Source organism: Ochotona curzoniae, unplaced genomic scaffold (genome assembly GCF_017591425.1).
Source record: "Ochotona curzoniae isolate NIBS_2020 unplaced genomic scaffold, NIBS_Ocur_1.0 contig_4612, whole genome shotgun sequence".
Taxonomy (NCBI): Eukaryota; Metazoa; Chordata; class Mammalia; order Lagomorpha; family Ochotonidae; genus Ochotona; species Ochotona curzoniae.
The window spans coordinates 13,708,099-13,728,863 of record NW_024466343.1 but is presented as its reverse complement, the minus strand read 5'-3'; the positions used below and the strand labels follow the sequence as shown (position 1 = coordinate 13,728,863).

The 20,765-nt window shown below is 43.2% G+C and overlaps 1 protein-coding gene across 1 annotated transcript in view; it reads left to right on the top strand.

Annotated features, from left to right (window-relative positions):
- LOC121160995 (uricase) overlaps positions 1–20,765 on the top strand; it is a 45,447-nt gene that overhangs the window by 9,430 nt on the left and 15,252 nt on the right. Inside the window, exons 2-4 of the mRNA XM_040987224.1 lie at positions 13,888–14,106; positions 17,108–17,224; positions 17,322–17,400. Of these exons, the coding sequence (XP_040843158.1) occupies positions 13,888–14,106; positions 17,108–17,224; positions 17,322–17,400 (415 nt within the window). The remainder of the gene's footprint in view (positions 1–13,887; positions 14,107–17,107; positions 17,225–17,321; positions 17,401–20,765) is intronic.

The window sequence follows — 20,765 nt, the reverse complement described above, 5'->3', positions numbered from 1 at the left end:
CACAGGTTACTTCAGGAGATGGAGTTGTGGTGGACTAAGCTAGGTGTAACCAGGGAGCCTGCCATTGACCATAGATTGGAGAACTGATGGAAGTCTGGACTAGTTGGGGCAGCGGCGCTCAAGTGTGCATCCTGAGGGGGTGTGGGGTCGCCGGACTGCACTGTTCACCAGCTCATGCAAAACCAAGGGGATGGCCGGACTGTGCCGCACACTGACCTAAAGCCCAGTGGCATGTATGAGAACTGGGTCTGGGGGGGAATCAGGGGAAGAAACTTGGGAAGCTCCCCTGGCGAGTTATAGCTCCCACTGGTGAATAGGCGGTCCGGACCTGGGGGTTGGACAGGCTGGGCAAAGTAGCACCAATGGCTCGTCAATGTACGAAAAGGCAAGGGAACGGGTGCACCAGGCAGTACTGAGCAGACCTTAGCCCACAAGTAAGATTGGAAGCCAGGTTGGAGCATAGGACATACCCAGCCAGGTTTTTGAACCAACTGGTCTGCATGAGCCACAGATGCTGAGCCACAGTGTCTAAGGCAGGGGTCGCGACAGGTGAGGGGCTGTGCCAAGCTGAGTCAGAGCAACCACTGGTATGTGTGCAATCTATGACTGGAAACAGGCCTGGTTGCGGGGCTAAGAGGACAACCATGGCTGGGTTGAGGTTCCCACCAAGGGGCGTGTGGGCTGGAATGGGGGCTGTGTACTGGTCAGGATACAGTTGTAGTCTCCCTTGGCACAAGTGTGCACTGGGACAAGATGCACCAGGCAGGGCCACACTGCAACACCCTCTGGTCTTCTGGAGGACCAGGGTAGATGTGGGATGGACTAGGATAGGTTTCAACCCCAACTGAGCCATGTGTGAGCCATATGTGGGTATGGACGAGCTGTGGCTGGGCTGAAACATCCTACAGCAAGAACCAGAATGGGTTGAAGGCCAGTTAGGAAAAGCCACTGTTTCTGCTAGGACAGGAGGTGAACTGAGTAGGGCTGACACATGGACCCACTGGTATGCACGAAAGCTGGCACTTGGAGGGGTTCTGATGGAGAAGCCTGGGTGACTCCTCTGGCAGGACACAGACCCTGCAGGTAAGCGCAAGAAACATGGAAGGAAATAGGCAAGAGGTCATGGAAAGTGTCCCCCTGGCATACATTTGGTATGGGTCGGGGGCAGACCAGCCTGAATCAGTTCACATCATCCACTGGCAAATCTGAATGCCAGAACAGAGGGGTGGGTCGAGCCAGGTTCAGTCGCAACAAAATCAGTGCACAACACGGAATGCCAAGGTGAGATTGCCTGAGCCAGATGTGACCACAGCACCCAACTAGCACATGCAAGAACCAGGAAGGAAGGGGGCAGAACTGGCAGGGGAATAAGGGGTGGTTCCCTAGCTGAAAAGCTACTCCCACTGGAGAACGGGAACTGGGATGGGGGTAGAACAGACTAGGCAGGGCTACGACACCTGTGCGCCTCATGTGGACCAGATCAGGGAAAACTAGGCTGGGCTGATTTTTCCTACTGGTGCAATCTACAATTAGAGTGGGTGAGGGATGTTTGGGTTTAGCCACAGCATCAGCTGGCAGAAGCTGGCACTGGGGGCTAGTTCTGTCAAGTTAAACCACAGAACCACCTGGAGAGTGCATAATCTGGGAGTGGGAGTAGCCTGGGAGGGAAATAGTGGGTTCCTCCCTCTTGGGTTGCCTCCCCTCATGGGAGGGCATGAAAACTAGGACAGGGGCAGGGGTGGGTAGACAGACACCAACAACATCCGTGAAGGCTGGATAGTTGAGCTGGTTAGATGGAACAAGGTTTTAATACCCATTGACATGTATGAGAGCAGAAGGGGATGTGGGACAGACTGGACTAGTCTGCACACATACTGGCAAACCAGGGTAGAAGGCAGGCCTGGTTGGGGTTATTGTGAGTCTCTCCAGCTGTGCTGCAGCTCCCACTGGTTTATGTGAGGGCCGAGTATGCGCTGGGCAGAACCAGGCTGGACTGCAAACATCCATTGGTTCCAGAGGAAGACAGGGGCTGGAAACAGAACCAACCCAGCAACTGCAACTACCAGCTTATCAACTACCAGCGATGGACTGTACTGGGCTCTGTGCTTGCTAGTACATACAAGAATCTGGTCTGGGAACACCTCAGACAAAGTTTCTTTGGGGATCCCCCAACTCCAGCTTTCAGACTCAGAACGCTAACCAACAAATGACAGAGGACAGAACAAGTCAATCAACCACCTCAGCTATATGTTGGCAATGAAAATACTGGGCAAACGGAGACTATATGATGGATTATGTTGATCAGTGGAATCTCCAACAACCACATCGTGCTTGGAGTGGTGAGAGTGGCAGCAATTCAGAACTGTTGCATTGTCAGAACCACTTGGGCAAGACCCTCGGAGCATGCCCCACATCTGGGACCTGGGGTGGGTGGGAGTCTGGGTGGGACTTCTCCCTTAAAATCTCCTTTTACATCAGATATGTTAAGGAAACAATACAGAACTAATTGTCTTACCCATCTTCATGTAGTGCTTGAACATTTTTACCCTAATTATGTCAAGATTGTCAAAAATAATAAAAAAAAACCCACCAAATATGGAAAACAATATCTACTTCACAGTGTTCTCATACAGGATTTATGGAGGTATTTGACTTTCATGACACATATCAAACTCCCCAGTTTAGGCTGCTGCTGTTACTTTTATTTTCAAAGATTCATACAATTAAGAAGTAGATACTTTTTATTTATTTATTTTTTTATTGGAAAGGCGGATATACAGAGAGGAGAGACAGAGAGGAACATCCACCGTCCGATGATTCACTCCCCAAGTGAGCGCAACGGCCGATGCTATACCGATCCAAAGGCGGGAGCCTCTTCCGGGTCTCCCACGCGGGTGCAGGGTCCCAAAGCTTTGGGCTGTCCTTGACTGCTTTCCCGGGCCACAGGCAGGGAGCTGGAAGGGAAGCGGGGCTGCGGGGATTAGAACCGGTGCCCATATGGGATCCCAGGCGTGCAAGGCGAGGACCTTAACCACTGCGTCACTGTGTCGGGCCCAAGAAGTAGATACTTTTAAAAATATGCATGTCAATAAAAATTTTGTTGAATCTTATGTTTGGAAGTCTGTCAATTCTCTCCCTTTTTGAAACACAGATTTATTTATTTGAAAATTAGAATTACAGAGAGGGGTCACACACACATATACATGCACAAAACCACACACTCAGAAATATCTTTTAACTTATGGTTCCCTTGAGATGGTTGCATAGCCAGGGTTGGACTAGGCTTAAGCCAGGAACTAAGAGCTTTTTCTAGGTCTCCCACATGGATAGCAAGGCCCAAAGCACTTGGATCATCTTTCAGTGCTTTTCCCACACTATTAGTAGAGAGCTGGATTGGAAGTAGAGCTGCCAGAACATGATATATACCCGACACCACATGGCTGACCCCCATCCATCATCCATCAGTTTTTTGTTAAGTGTTTCCTGTTCCCTATCTTAGAACATCTTGTGGTCTGGTGTGCCTGCACTAAACGTGTAGGTAGAGTGGAGAGGCTAGCAAGAAAATTAGTGTTTCTCTTTTTGGTGATTGGCAGAAGAATAAAAGTAACTGAGCACCTGTAAATGGTGTCCCAGTGGGCAGCAGTGACCGCTCTGTCTACCATAACGGTGCAGATGACTTGTGCAGTTGTTGAGATCTCTTTTTGACAAATTTTTAGATATAAGACCATGCATAAATAACACCATGCATATCTTATCTGATAGCAATAAGCCACTCAACAGATTAAAACAACATGATAGTTTCTACTGGATAGTGGTAACTTGCCATTTAACATTTAATAAATGCTAGGCAGCCAAAAACTACCAGTTGCTATTAAAATTATTAATAATCTTTTTTGGTATAATTATTGTGCATGATTAAGATCAACCAAAGTGATGTTAATATTGTTCATCTGAGTGCTTACTTTCTCATGCTAATTCAGTGTTTTTGTCTAAATTCTTTTTAAAAATTGGATTTGTTCCTTTTATTTATTTGAAGGGCAAGAGAAAGGAGAAAGAGAGAGAGGGAGAGAGAGAGAGATCATTTGCTGGTTTAGCCTCAAATGCCTGCGACATTCCAAGCACTCTGCTAGCAGATGTTAGCATCCCACATGCAGCTTTAACTGCTACATCAGATGCTTCCCTCTCGCTCCAAGACCAATAACCAGGCAAGGAGAAACCTGGGCACAGAATTTGAAGACTGTCTCCAGCACATTCCAAAGATAGAAGAATGGGCTGCCTGCATGCCTAACTCTTTCTTCTGGCACATAATTCTGCAACTGAATAGGTATTTATTCAGGTGGAATGAGCCCTGGATACTTAGCATTTTTCTGTTGATCTGTTTTGGAGGGTAGAGATGATTCTTATAAAAACTCTTCTAATATTTAAGAGAAAATTTCTAGTCATTTAAAAAATTGAAATTTGGGGCCTATGCCATGGCATAATAGACTAAATCTCTACCTGTAGCACTGGTATTTTATCTTGAGCACCAGTTTGTGTCCTGGCTGCTCCATTTCTACTCCAGCTTCCTGCTTATAGCCTGGGAAAGCAGCTGGGGATGGCCCAAGGCCTTGGTCTCCTGCATCTAATGAGAAAAAGCTCCTACCTTCTAGCTTCAGATTAGCTCAGCTCCAGCTATTGTGGATATTTGGGGAATGAAACAGTGAACAAAATACTTCTCTCTCTGACTCTCTTCTTTGTAAACTCTGTGTTTCAAATAGAAATTTTGAACAAATGAATTTTTTGAATATTTTAAATTTATAGAAGTATCATCTTTGATAGTTTTCCAACAGTTTCTAATTGAAATCTGTGTATATAAATACACATTTGGTGTATACACACATATACTAAATCAATATTCATGTTTTGATATTAGCAAAATCTAAAATTATAAACAATAAATTCTTGCCAGCTCAGCAGAGAAATTCAGTGGTTGCAGTTTGGGAAACTGAGATCAAAACTACAGAGCCATATCCAAACAAGCCACTAAAATAACAATTCTATGTTAAAAAAAAATAACTGCTAGAGATTTAAGTATTGGAAATGTGCCATAATTTTCATACTTTACTTATAATATTTAATGATATAAAAGCTCATGGGCAGTTCTCTTTTTCATGGGAACTTTTCATTTTCTGAGAATAATTTTGAGCACATAAATGCTCAAACAAATCTTGTTTCTTCTCTCTCATAAATATAGAATGGTGCAGGTGAGGGCTCCCTCTACCCCTTCAACTCATCCTGTAATTTAAAGATGTGAATGTGAAGATGAATTGGTAGGGTAAATTAAAGCTGAAGCAATGTTTTTGTACTACAATTAGAATGACCTTCATTTTCTGAAATAATCTGCAAAATGAAGGAACCTGATCCTTGAACAAATAATTTATGAGAATTTACAAAGCATTGTCAGTGCTATGGGAAGATAAAAATTACTTGCTCCCACCCCCAAGATATCACTACTAGGAATATCAAGACACTTATACAACCAAGAATAATAAAGGAAGACAACAACCTAAATAACTAACACCTTTGGATTAGCTATTACTTCTTTGGATGTTTCAAGGCAAGAGACATTATTTCCCCTGGGGAGCATTCGGAAATGCTTTAAAGAGAAAACACAATGTGGAGAGAGCTGTGCTATATGGAGAAAAGGCATTCTAAGCAGAGTATTCCTTGGTGGTTAAAATCACAGCAACTAGATGTCAAATCCTGGTTGGAGACAGATTGAAATGCACTTATTTCTGCCTTGGAGTTTGTATATAAAGTAGGGAAATTAATTTAATATCTGGCATGTGTAAGCATGAATACGTAAATATAATTATTAAAAGGAACTGTGGATAAATGGGTAAAAGCTGTATAGCATATGAATGGAGAAAGTATTCGCTTGTATAAAGATTTCTCTTCAATGTGTTTGGCCATCTACAAGTCATTTAAAACAGGAGGAGTATTTGGCATAAAATAGTGCTTGAGATGGCTGCATCCCACATTAGAGTATATGGGTTTGAGCCCCGATTCTGCTACTGCTGATGCAGTCTAAGAAATAGCAGTGATGGTTCAAATGGTTGTGTCCCTGCTACCCAAGTGGGAGATCTGAATGAGTTCCTGGCTGCTGTCTTCAGCCTGGCCTGGACCACAGTGCTGGAGCTTTTTAGAAAGGGAGCCAGTGAATGGGGGATCACTCTGTCTTATTCTCTGCCCCTCATCTCTCTGTGTTTCTCTCTCTCTCTCTCTTTCTCTCTCTCTCTTTGTGTGTTTCTGTCTCTTGGTATCTCTCTGCCCTTCAAATGAGTAAAATAAATTTCACAAAATTTAAGAATGTCATAGCTTATTTTTTTTTAAAGATTTATTTTATTTTTATTGGAAAGGCAGATATACAGAGAGGAGAGACAGAGAGGAAGATCTTCCATCCGATGTTTCACTCCCCAAGTGAGCGCAACGGTCGATGCTATGCCGATCCGAAGCCAGGAGCCTCTTCTGGGTCTCCCACATGGGTGCAGGGTCCCAAAGCTTTGGGCTGTCCTCGACTGCTTTCCCAGGCCACAAGCAGGGAGCTGAATGGGAAGAGGGGCTGCCAGGATTAGAACCGGCGCCCATATGGGATCCCAGGCGTGCAAGGCGAGGACCTTAACCACTGCGCCACCGCGCCAGGCCCAGAATGTCATAGCTTTTTAAAATCAGTATCATACGTGCAGCACAAAGCAATCCATATTTGCATGGCATATACAATTTTCCTAATCAAAAACAGAAACAAGATTGATGGAATCGACATCAAAATGTTCAAGCTGCTATGTTTGGTCAAGCTGGCAGGCCAGATAATGAACATTTTCTGATAAAATGTGCTAGTCATCACCAAAGTACTTGCCTTCAACCACATGACGAGAAAATAATAAAACATTGTTATGATTATCCTATTTTTCAGATCAGAAAGGGAAGGAGCAAAAAGTTTAAGTAGCTTGCATAGTGCCGTGTAGCTGGTTGGTGATGGCGTCTTAACCTTTGAAATGATGGTCTGTTGCCTTTAAGTGTCTGCACATGAACAATGGCTAAATGGCATCCCTTCTGCTATCTTATAGCTATTTGTTAGACCATGACAGCAAATATGGCTAAAGAGACCCTAAAAATTTAGACTCCAGGTATACAGAACAATGGCTTTTAAACTTTGGTGAGTCATGATCCAGCTCCCTTGAAATCTAATAAAAAGTAATGATTATTCTTCTCCCTGGAAACACCCACCCTCTGCTCCTCTGCCCAAATGCATGAAACTTTAGCTACAAGTGTGTGAAGTCCACAATCCCATCTCAAATCCATTCACAGGGCCTTCTGAGGTTAACAGACCTAGGCTAAACCTCTTAGATTGCAATGACAGTCCAGTCACTTTCAATATGGCCTTGGACATGTTGATAAAGAACATGTGCTTTATCTCATTATAGAACTGAAACTTACATCTTACTTCTTGAGCTGTCTTCACCATTATTTGCAGACACAGGTAGTGATTCTGCAACTCTTTATGGTTTAAGAAAAGACTTTTCCTTTTTGGATAGAGCCAGGTAAAGATTTAGTTTTATTCCTAAAATACTTTGTCCAGAGTCTTACTTTGGGAAACTGAATGTCCTTGGGTAACTGTTTTTTTTCACAGGACCAACCTGAGGAAGGACAGTCAAGGCTGTTGGAATCAGTCATCCTGTCTTCAGTTAGGACAGTCAAGGCTGTTGGAATCAGTGATCCTATCTTCAGTTAGGTCAGTGGACTTGAGATTGGTAGACAGAAGCAGGCTTCCTGTCAACAGCATCCCCTTGTTGGTATCATTCCAGTTCTGGAGGACACACTAGGTGTGCATGTCACAGTAGGCATACTCTTTTGATGTAAAAATTGTCACACAGTTAAGTATCAGTGATAAGTGTAGCTAATATTTGCTGAGTGCTTACCACTTCTTCAGCATCTTTTTTTAATAAAAAGATTTCTCTCTTATAATCTTCCCACATCAATCCTGAGAGATGGATGCTATCATTACTCCCATCTCACATACGGAGAAACTCGTGTGCATTCAGGGAAGATGGACAGCAGACCAGGACTCCACCTGGGCTGCCTAACCCTACAACATAAATTTTCCTGCCCCTCTCAGCGGTCTGTCGTTTCATATTCATAGACAAGGATCTCTGCAGCTTGTGTTACAGATAGTGGCATTCTTAATTCTCTGAATGTAAAACAAGTGGAGGACAGTCTGGACTCCAGGCTGGGCCAGCATCTCTTCTCAGGTCCTCCCAAGAGCTGTTTGAGTGTCCCGTGTCGGACAGGGTCTGTATGGCTGCAGGCACAGATGGTGAGGATTTTTTGCTCTAATTCAATGCTCAGTAAATGGGATTATTCAAGCTCTGCTGAATGCCACGCTCTGCTTACCACCATGGTGGCCTTGCTAAGGAGTGCTGACCGCTCCACTACCTGCCACCATCCACAGTATGTCTCTGGCTTGCATTGTTGTGCAATGCGAATATTTTGTGCTGCCTTCTCCCAGTTCTCCACACTCACTTCTGCACTTCCTGGGCCATTGTTCCAGGCAGCTATGTCTGCAATCTCCAAGCCTCAGCCCCCTTCCCCCATCTTTTCAGGAAGAGGAACTTCCTGACTGGGAGCGGAGCTGAAGTGGCTCTTCCTGTATTGCAATCTTTTGTGTGTTTTCATGAACTATTTCATGTCAGCATCATACAGGCAGTGGGGTGACAGTGGTACCATCCATTCATTCATGAGACATCTATTAAGTACCTATTTATGTTCCAGGCACTGTGTTGAGTGCTGGCGTTGCCATGGTGACCGAGATAGAACCTGGCCCTCGTTTCATAGTTTGTTTTTGAGGGAGTCAGCCACATAAAGAGGTGATTGCAATGCAATTTGATAATGATTCTGTCTCAAGCATTTTGAGAGTAGGGGAAAGGGATCCCTATTGATATTTTCTGGGGAAGTGAGGTTGTGGAATCTGAAAGAGGGTGAGAAGTTATGCTAGGAAAAAGGTTGGTGGTTGGGAAACCAGGGGGAAAGTGTTTGGAATAGAAGAAATAAGGAAGTCAAAGGCCTTCAGGCAGATAGCGTCTGGAGCCTTGGCTTAGCTCAGAATGGCTGAAGCAGAGTTTGAAAAGAGGCAGGCAGAGGACAGGAAGGATGGTTATTGTCTAAGCTTTCTTCGCAGCACGAGGTGTCATCCGCTTTCTCAGACTGAACTGCTGCAGCTGGGACACTGAGTGGCATAGACTGGGACTGAGCAGTCATATTTGTTGAGCCTGACAGTGTGCTGGGGATAATGGATGCTTTCAGAGACATTTGGTCCTGGATCCCAGCCTCTTTCCCTCTCCCTCTCTGTGGATTCTGATGTGCTGTTATCTTTCTCTTTCTCCCACCAGCAGGGTTCTCTGTCCTAAAATTAGGACCCTTTTTTTATAGCCCTCTGTTGCTGTGCCTTCCAACACCACACTGATCCTGGTTACTATTGCTGGCATTGACGTTGCTGCATCTTTGACTAACTGAAACCAACCCAGGCCACATATATATGTAAACAGTCCTATGCAGTAGAGGTGTTATTGCCACTTAGACTAATGGAGAAACTGAAGCTGGACTGGGTCTCACTCCACAGCTGTTGCAGCTACACTGCAGGCTCTGCTTCCCATGAGTGTTACAGTTCTAATTAGGATTGCCTTCGGTCTGATCTTCTGATTTCTTTCTTGACCGTTTTCTTCAAGATGAGTCTCCCAAGTTGGTCTCAGAGGTTTCACCTCCCAAGCAGAAAGAACCTAATTCAGACACCTCAAGTCCCCAGGAAGTGTTAAATGACAGAAAACATCTGCTCTACCCAGCTCCAGCCCTAAGATTTGAAGTAACCTCCCATCTCCCACTTTAAGATCACAGCAGTTGTTTCTGATTTGGGCTGGCATTTTAATTTTCAGAGGATTTGGTGACTTTTTACACACTTGAGTGTTTAGTGCCCATCCTGAGAGCTGTCTGCAGGTAAATTTCCTTCTCCGGCTCCCTACCCAGACTCTCACTATATGTTGTTTTATATTTACTTTTATGCTTGTCACCTTCTTTCTTTAGCATTTTCATATTCAATTTACATTCTAAATCAAATCAGTTCTTCTGTCGCTGTGCTGCCTCCTGCCTCTTCTTTCAAACAGCAGTCAAGCCCAGGGACCCATCTAGTGGCTTTTACACCTTGAGGCTTCTACACCTGTTTGCTAAATTCCAGTGTCAGACAAGGGTACTAATGAGTCAAGCCCCAGCTTTTATGAAGTGTCCCTGTGCTAATGGCACAGCTCTGCCTGCAGTCAGATGGCCACAGCTCTGCATGCATGAAGGTAATCTGGACTCTGTCATCAATGGTTCTTCTTCCTGGCAGCGGGTGGAAAAGGCAGTGTTCAAATGGTTTCTGTTAGTCTCAGAGCTTTCTCTCCAGAATGCCATTCTCTGTCCAAATGGTATATCATTACTTCCCACCCACCTACTCAAGATGTTCTAGAAGAAAGGCAGTTTATATCACAAGGACTCTACAATGAGGAGGCAACCAATGTGAGAGTAAATCCTAGCTGTGTGAACTAGGGAACGCCACTTCATGGCTTTGGAACTCAATCTCTGTTTGTACAGTGGCATGATGAGCTCCACAGAGATGTTACAAGGATTAGATTAGCAAGGTTTACATAAAAATAGATCAGGCTTGGGCCCTGGAGTTGTGGTGAAAGTAGCTCCCTGCAATGTGGTGGCTGTGGGGGGTGCCCCAGCCAGGCCAGACCCAATGTTGAAGGCTCAAGCCAAAGACACTGCTGAAAGGCAGTTGACCAAGTCCTAGGCTTTGAGTGGCCAGCTCACCATGTGGTGCTAGGCTCTGCCTGCTGACTACCTATGGCTGAGCTTTGGAATTTTTAGGATATGTAATTGCTGCCTAGGGACATCATAGAAAAGACCAGTGTGAGTGCAGGTGAGGGATGAATTCTGGGTGATTTCCAGCAAGGGTCCCAGAACTTTCTGGCAAGCGTGGTGGCTGAGACATAGTGGTTTGGAGGGGAGAGTCCATAGATCTATTTGGGTTAGACTGATTCATCAGCCCACATGGGAATCCTGAGATGGGCTGTTAGCATAGAGCATCACCAGTCTACACCAAAGCTATGGGTTGGGGGCCTGTCTGGCAGAGCTAGGTACTAGTACCTGACTGGGTGGTGGAATAAAGGACTGGTCATACTTGGCAGGGTTAAGACACTAACCAGCATGCAAGAGAACCAGGTCCAGGGGCTAGATTCTCTGGGGCAAGTGTGAGCCCAATCCAGTGGAAATACAAGTCCCACAGGTTAGCTCATGAGCTGTGGTGGTGATGGGCTGAGCTAGGTGTGAACATGGAACCTGCCATCACTCACGGGTAAAGGAACTGACAACAGTCTGGGCAGATCAAGGCAGCAGCACCCAAAAGTGCATCCTAAAATATGTTGTGGGGTGCGCCAGGCTGCAACCGGGAGTAACTAGGCAGGGCCAAGCAAACCTCAACTCACGAGGAAGAACAGAAATCAGGCTGGAACACAGGTCATGTGGAGCTAGGCTCTTATACCAACTGGTCTTTATGAGCCTGGGATACTCGGTCACAGCATCAAAGGCAAAGGCTGAGACAGGTAAGGGGCTAAACCAACTGGGTCAGAGCAACTACTGGCATGCTCATAATCTAGGTATGGGAATAGACTCGGTTGGGCAGCTGTGCTAGAACACCTTTGCTGGGTTGGGGTTCCTACGGGAGAGTGCAGGGTCCAGAGTCAGGGCTGTGTTCTGCTCTGGATATGGCTACAATTTCCCTTGGCACAAGTGTGGACTGGGGCTTGGCGCACCTTACCAGGCTAGATGCCAGCACCATCTGGTGCTCTACATAACCTGGGCAGATGTAGGATAGACTAGGCTAGGTCTCTGCCCCTACTGAGCCATGTGTGAGCAGTGTCTGGGTATGGACAAGCCTTGCCTGGGCTGAAACATCCAACAATAAGATGGATTGAAGGCCAGCAAGGATGGTTGGCCTATGAACCCACAAGTACACACAAGATCTGGAAATTGGAGAGGTTCTGATGGAGGAGTTTGGGAAACTCCTCTGTCAGGACACAGTCCCTGCAAGTGAGCACAAGAACCATGATAAGGAGCAATCCAGGCCAGACCAGAGAAAGATACCCACTGGCATACATTTGGCATAAGTCTGGGGCAGACCAGGATGAACCAGTTCACATCACCTACTAGCGAAACTGAGCACCAGAATAGAGTGTGGGTCGGGCTAGGTTCAGTTGCAACACAAACATATTATGGATTGCCGAGGTGAGGTGAGCCGTACCAGATGTGGCCGCAGTGCCCAAATAGCATATGTGAGAACCAGGAAGGGGGGTGGCAAAACCACAGGGGGAATGTGGGCTCCCCTGCTGGACAGCTGTTCTCACTGGAGAGCATGAGTTGGGATGGAGGCAGACCAGTCCAGCCAGGGCTACAATACCTGTGGGCCTCATGTGAGCTAGATCAGGGAAAAGCCTGATTGTTCTGAGTGGTGCAAGCAAAAATTAGAGTGGGTGAGGGTTGGTTGGGGTTTGCCACAGCATCAGCTGGCAGAAGCTGGCACTAGGGGGCGAAATCTGTCAAGTTAAACCACAGAACCACCTGGACAGTGCATAATCCAGGAGTGGGAGTGGCCTAGTAGGGAAATACTGGGAATCACCCTCTTGGGTTACCACTCCCACTGGAGAGCACTAAGACAAGGACAGGGGCAGGGGTGGCAAGACAGAAAGGCACCCTCCAGTATATGTGTGGGCTGGATAATAGGGTTGGTTTGGTTTAACTAGGATTCAATGCCCACTGACATATCTATGTGAGCTAAATGGGATGTGGTACAGACTGAACAAGTCTGCAGTACATACTGGCATGCATGGGAACCAGGGTAGAGGCAGGCCTGGTTTATGGGGTTTATGGGGAGTAGCCCCAACTAGGCTGCAGCTCCCACTGGCTTGCATGAAGACCGAGTATGAAGTGGGTAGGATCGAGCTGGATTACAACACCCATTGGTTTGTGTGGAAGACAGGGTTGGAAACAGAACTGACTCAGCAGTTACAATGACCAGCATGTGCATAAGCTGACTGGGATGATGGACGGTGCCGGACCCTGTACTGGTAAGCACACACAAGAATCAGGTGGGATCACCTCAGACGAAGTGTATTTGGAGATCCCTCTATCTGAACTGCTGATCTCAGAACCCCAACCTTGAAGAGATTATGTCAGCCAGTGGATTCTGAAGAGATTTCATCATGATTGGAATGGCGAGATTGGCAGCAATTTACAACTGTTGAACTATCAAAACTGCTTGAGCAGGACCCTCAGAGCATGATGCACATTGCGGATCTGAGATAAGTGGGAGGCTGGGTGGGACTTCTCCCTTCGATTCTCCCCTAACCCCAGATACTGGGGAAAAATTATGATATTAGTGTGGAAACAATGGTCTTACCCACTTTCCTGTAGCCCTTGATCCTTTGTACCCCAATCATATAAATAATATTGTAAAAATAAATTAAAAAATTTAAACTACAGAAAAGTGGTTCAGCTTTGACTCAAGAGGTTTTATTATTTGTTATAATTATCACACAGGTCTCAGCCTATCACAGCATTTGGACCCATTTTCACTTGCTCTTTGGGGTTTGCTTTGTTGCTAAACAAGCTCCCACATTTCCTCAAAGGTGGAATGGGGGATTGATTTATAAATACTCTGATTCTCACCTTTTGTAATGACATAGTAAGCTAAAACTTCAGCAGTTGACATTTTGCTTTCATTTAATCTTCTTCTAAAAGATAATTGTGGTGTCATTGCAGAATGAGGAGGTGGAGTTTGTCCGCACGGGCTATGGAAAGGATATGGTAAAAGTACTCCATATTCGACGCGATGGAAAATATCACAGTATCAAAGAGGTGGCAACTTCAGTGCAGCTTACTCTAAGTTCAAAAAAAGATTATATGTATGGAGACAATTCAGACATCATCCCTACAGACACTATGAAGAACACCGTTCATGTCTTGGCCAAGTTCAAAGGGGTATGTGTTGGTCTCCTTGGACCCTGTCTATCTTGGTATAGAGTTTTCTGGATACCCATATGGATTTGGGATGTAAGCCTTCATATTCTCTTGTCCTTTAGTGTATTTAACATTTAAATCACTTAAACATTTTCTTTTTACTAAAACCCCAGACTTGCTGAAAAGCTTGCCCTCTCTACAATTTCCTCCCTTAGTTGTTAAGATTTATTGGTTTTACTTGAAAGCATTAGAGAGAGGAGAGGCAGAGTGAGAAGAATCTTCTGTCTGCTGGTTCACTCCTAAATGGCTGCTATGGTTAAAATTGGGCCAATCCGAAGCTAGGAGCCAAAAGCTTCTTCTGGGTCTCCCATGTAGTGCAAGGTCCTAAGAACTTGAGTCATTCTCCACTCATTTCCCAGGTCATAAGCAGGGAGCTGGATCCAAAATGGTGTAGCAGAGACTTAAACAGGAGCCTACATGAGATACCAGCACCACAGGCAGAGGATTGGCTTGCTATACAACCACACGAGTTTTTTTTTTTTTTTAAGAAATATTTCTTCCACTTTTGTTTTCACTTCTTGACCTTCTTTGCAATCTTTTCTTTTTATCTTTTAAAATATTTATTACATGGCAGTTTTAATTTACAAGGCAAAAATTAAAAAACACTAACAAAAGTCTCCATATACCCTTCACCCACCTCTTTTATTAACAGCTCATATTCATCTATTTTTCACAATTAATGGGATACCTCTATTTTTAAAAATCCAAACTACCATTATTTCTCTCATCTCCAAGCCTCTAGTAATTAGCATTCTATGCTTGGACTGAGCCCTTACAGCTATAATCTTTTAGGCAGAGGATCTTATGTGACACATTAGCATAGTACCCGTTTTTAGGCTTACAGACTACTGATGCCCCTGATTTCAGAATCTAACACATTTTTCCTCAGGCATTTTATTCTCCCCTGTAACTTATTTTGGCTTGTAGAGTTAGATGCATTTACAGAAGAAAATGCCCTTACTCTTTCTGGTATTACTGCAGAAGAAAAGCTTGATTATAAAACACATTAAAAAGCTATCAAAATCTGTGCAAATTTTAATATCTTCTAAGTTTTCCCACTTAACTACCACTTACTCTTCATGTGTGTTAATTAATTGTGTTTTTCAAGAGAGACTGCGATTGGATAGAAACTGATATTTTAGCAATTTCACATCCAGTTGCTTTGGGGTGTGAGTGAAGATGTTTTGGTTCACCGCAGGCCTCTGGGTAATTTATAACTTTTTTATTTTACCAAGAAGTATAAAAACACAAGAAATGTACACTGAAACAGCTGCTTTTGTTATGGTCTTACATACATCCATAGTATAACAAATAAAAGAACCGACACAATTCTGTAAAGCCTGTCTCTACTCAGGCTTTGCTCTCCCTGATCAGAGCAGCTTGGCAAACAGTGTGAAGAGAAAAAAATTGTTCTTTGAAACGAGTCGTTTGAATATAGGCTTGTCTTAGGAGAGAGGAGACCAGGCAGCACAGTCCTTCCACGTATTGTTGTGTGAGGAATTGAAGGCAAGTGATGGAATGAATCTAGATGCTGAAAATAGTTTAAATTCATTCAGTAAGATGGAACAATCATGTACTTTCTTATAGAAGACAGGTCATTTTGGAGAGTGAAATAGGATGCTGTTGGTAATTATTCTGATGTAGCTGGTACTGTGGCATGGAGGGTGAAACTATTGCCTACAAAGCTAGCTTCCCATTTGAGCACTGGTTCATGTCCCTGCAAATCCACTTCTGATCCAGCTCTCTGCTAATGGCTTGGTGGGAAGCAATTGAAGTTGGCTTAAGTCTTTGGGCCCCTGATACTCATGTGGGAAACCTAGAGATGAAACTGCTGGCTCTTGGCTTAGTCCTGGCCCAGACTTGGGCACTGCAGCCATCTGGATAATGAACCAGTAGATGAAAGATCTCCCTGTCTGCTCCTTGCTCTGTAATTTCTGTCTTTCAAAGGAATAAGTAAGTCTTTTAAAAAGGAATTATTCTGGGATAACAGGTGTAAAATTGAACCAGATTGGGGATGCCTGCACAGTTGATCTTAATTACTGGCAATGCCACTATCAAGTCATAAACTGTGCTAGGACCAAATATTGCCTGTGAGTTAGTATGAAGAGTAAAGTGGAAGTCAGAACTGCCTAAGAGGAAGAGAGCTGGTGATGATCAATAGAAGGGCTATAGGCAAGGCAAGGACTATGGGAGTTCCTTCAATACCGTTTTTTCTCAGGGTACACGGAGGCCCACTGTGAAATGTCCAGAAGGGATTGACAGTGTTATGGAAAGGACTGTGACTTGCGTAGGTGAAATTGAGTTCATAATGAAGAAGAATTTGAACGTTATGTCATGTTTTACTCAGCCATGGAGAAAACAAGGAAAGTCAGGGCTGGCGCAGTGGTATAACAGGCTAATCCTCCATAGGTAGTCCTTTCCATATGTGCTCTAGTTTGTGTCCTGGCTGCTCCACTTCTGATCTAACTTCCTGCTAATGTGTCTGGGAAAGCAGCAGATAATGGCTCATGTTGTTTTGCCAATGTACCTAAGAGGGAGACCCAGAAGAAGTACCTGGCTCCCAATTTTGGATCAGTTCAGCTCCAGGCATTGCAGTTGCTTGGAGAGTACAACAGTGGGTTTGAAATTCTCTCTCTCTTTCTCTCCTTTTCTCTCTGTAAAATGTACCTTTCAAATAAAAATAAATAAATCTTTTAAAACACACACACACACACACAGAGAGAGAGAGAGAGAGAGAGAGAGAGAGAAAGAATCTGTCCTGGCAATGGTGATCTATTAACCACACTTGGGAGCTCTAGTGAAAAAGTCGAGTAAGGACCAATGCATCTCTTGAGATTCTTTCCAATTTTGTGCTTCTCTCCTAAAAAGGAATTGATCAAGAAAGTAAGTGAGCTCCTTGGATAAAGATTATTTTTAGATGCAGCAAATGTTTCTGTCTGCTGGCAGTTTGTTTCTTTTACAGATCAAAAGCGTAGAAGCCTTTGCTATGAATATCTGTGAGCATTTCCTTTCTTCTTTTAATCACGTCCTCCGAGCTCATGTCTACGTGGAGGAAGTTCCCTGGAAGCGTTTCGAAAAGGTTATCTCCCTGATTTATGTTCCAAGTTTAATTAAAGACATTGGGTCTATGGCATATGCTGAAATTTAATTGAACACCAGTTTATCCTAATTTTCAGAATGGAGTCAAACATGTCCATGCATTTATTCATACTCCTAGTGGAACACACTTCTGTGAGGTTGAACAGCTGAGGAATGGTAAGAAAATATTTTCATCCTTTGATTCTGCAAAAGTGATTTCAGAAGGTTATTATTTATAAGCAACTCTATAACATGAAGCAAATATTAGATAATTCTTCAATTACATTGTAAATGGGTGTGAATACTGTGACTTTGAATTACAGTAACGCATTGGCCACATTTTGCCTTAACACATAAACCTGAAATAATTCATTTTGCAACAAAATTTGAGGATTGAGTAGGACTGATCATTTCAATGATCTGATTTTGAGTTGAGGGAGAAAAGTCAGGTTGGTGAAAGTTTAAATTTCTGAATTTTCTGAGCAATATTTTTCACATCATACATTACTATAACTATAGTAAGTTTTGTAGGAAATCTTTACTAAGTAGCACAATAAAACCTCTGATACTATTACAATTGGATTATTAAACTTAGCAGATAATAATTCCTGAAGCTTGATTTCACCGATTTGTTGAAATTATCAGAATAAAATGCAATAATTGGCTAAAAATTAGATTATATCTCTGGGAATCATAGGACCAAAGGAAGTGGGAATGTCTCTCTCTCTCTCTCAATAAAAATACATTTCAATTATAAACTGAGCACATGCACTCTGAACTTTTTCATTTTTCCATTATGTCTCTCCGCACTTACCTCCCTTTTCTCTGTTTGGGGCCTTTGCTTTATCTTGTTTGCTTTTTTCTTTTTCTTCCCTGCTAAGAGTTTTGGGTGGCCTCCAATAAGCATGAGGAAGATTACAAGATTCATAAGATATAAGGTCCCTTCCCACTGTGAGTTCTGTTGGATAATTTCTTCATAAAAAAATTCTAGTGTGCTAATTTCATTGAATAGTTTCACCACCTGTAGCGAAGTTGAGACACAACACCTTTTTCATGTTTAATTGTCAGTTTAATTGTTGCTTACATAACAGAGAATAATAGTTGTGTTAAGGGGAAATTGAATTTTTATCTCCCAAATGTGTAGTCATGGAAGCTCTGTGGACTGGATGAACTGTGTGCTATTAAAATGTAAACAACAAGCTTCCTTTCCCCTTCCATTCTTTCTTCCTTCCTCTTCCCCTCCCTCCCTTCCTTTCTTCTTGTTTTAGCCATGTGACTTTGGAGAAAAGAAAGAAAAACAAGTTTTCTGGTTCTTTGGTTGATATTTTACCACATAAAACACATTAATTATACTCATTAAATTAGAAACACTAAACTGTCAAATTGAAATATAATGCAGGCCACATGTATATTTCAAAAATTTTCCAAATGTCACATTGGAAAAGCAAATATAAGTGAAGAAAATCAAGTTTGAAAGTATATTTCTTATAACTCAATACATCAAAAATACTTCATTATGTTATACATATAAAATTATTGATGGAATATTTTATGTCTCTTTAAACATTGAGTCCATGAAAAGCTGTGTGCAGTTTGAATTTATAGCATCCAGGTCACTTCAGTCATATTTTAAGTGCTAAATGGCACCATGTTTCTTGTGGTTGCTATATTGATCAGCATAGCTCAACACTGGCGTTCAGTGTCTTTAGTGATTCTTAGCATTTTCTTCATTCCATTTTCAGTTATGTAGGATAATAGGAAAGACTAAAATTAGACTGCAGGAGAGAGAATTTCAAAGTGAGAGTACTTATGAAAAATGCTTATGTAATACACTTTCATACACTATCCATTTAACAACTAGCATCTGAGGACTTATTTGGTATGTAAGGAGCTATAGACAAAAGATGAATTCAACATTCTCCAGCCCCCTGAGTTAATAGCAGATGAATAATAGCAGATAGACTTTTAAATAGATTCTTTATACTATGAGAAGATGAAGACCACATGGAGGGACTGGGCATGTTACAGAACCAGAGCTCTACCTCTTCCCACAGCTTGACATGACAGGAGAAAAATATTCGAAACAATGTTTGGAAAATGCTTCAAAACCTGCTAAGCATAGAAAAGGGGAAAGGAATTACAGGTAGCAGAATCAGGCTTCATACAGAAGCAATGCAGCAGGGAACTAAAATAGCTTGAAAACCTGTGTCAGGCTGAGCTCCATACTGGGCGAGTGGTTTACTCAGTTGTTGAGAGGGCAAAGCATGTGAGAAACAGCCACAGGAATCCAGAGGGGGCTGAGTCCCAGAATGTCAGAAGTAGAAATGAGCATGAAGATGGTTGCGACTGCATCCTAAAGAGCCTCATGTGTCACACCAGCAAGTTTCTCACGAATTGCAGATGGTTTTGTTCAGTGGTTAGGCCCAGAGGATTCAAGGTCAGAATGAACTGTATTTGAGTTTGAGCTCCACTACTTCGCAACTATGTGATTGGAAGCAAAGGGATTATACTACTTCAGGGGGTTTTCATTTATAAAAGAGAAATATCAGTTCCTCTTGTGTAATAGTTTAGAGAAATAAAGCAGATAAATTCTACAATTATTTTATTGAAACATGGAGCAGAGTAGCTGGCGCAAAGGAAGTACTCCTAAATAAGAGCTGGAATTACTGTTTAGAAGGTCAGTGGAGGACTAGGTAAGATCTTCAGTATTGAGGTGAGTGATCATGTGTGTGTATTCATCCTTTGATTCAGTTATTTGGACCAAGGCTCGTCGAACATCCTAGAGAAACAGGCCGTGATGAGATGTCTGGGAAGCTGTTGCCCAGATGAACAAGGGATGGTGTGTGATTTAAGGCAGTAGAAGTTGAGGTGAAGAGATCAAGATGGTGAGGGTGTTATGTGAGGCATCTGTGAAGTGCAACCAATACATTTTAGTGGTTGAATATATATATGAAGATTGGACAGCTGGAGGTAAAGTAACAGTTAAGTGGGAGATTTTGGAAATCACTAGAAAGAATACAGACAAGGAGAAAGTTTTTAGGGGAAAGCTGGTGAGTTTGGAAACCTACCTGGTTATCTATTTGGTGAACGTCAATAAAGTGATGGTAGGTGAAGATGCAGTAAGAAAGGAGATTCCCAAAAAACAAACTGAGAAAATATGGGAGTCCCAGGGACAACACCTTAATTTCAGGGCTGAGCAGTTTAAAGAGAAAGAGACTGAAGGATTGGAATAGTGGTGTCAGGTGTGCGGAAGAAATATGTTTTAGGAAAGTAGGTCTGATTATTGTGAGAACAGGATGCGTATTGAGTAAGCCTGTGTGCTGTGTCTCAGTCCAAGAAGCTGCCTTTTCACAGGTGAGTCCAGTTTAGCATTTGTGTGCCCAGCCACCATGTGTATATGTGTGTTGAGGGCTGGTGGTGGAAACAGCATTGCACTCCATGTTGTTATGCAGAGTTGATGGCATCCTTACAATTTTAACACTTAGTTTTTGGATTTACCCTGAGAGTAGATCCTCATACCAAGTATCCAGCACAGGAAAATA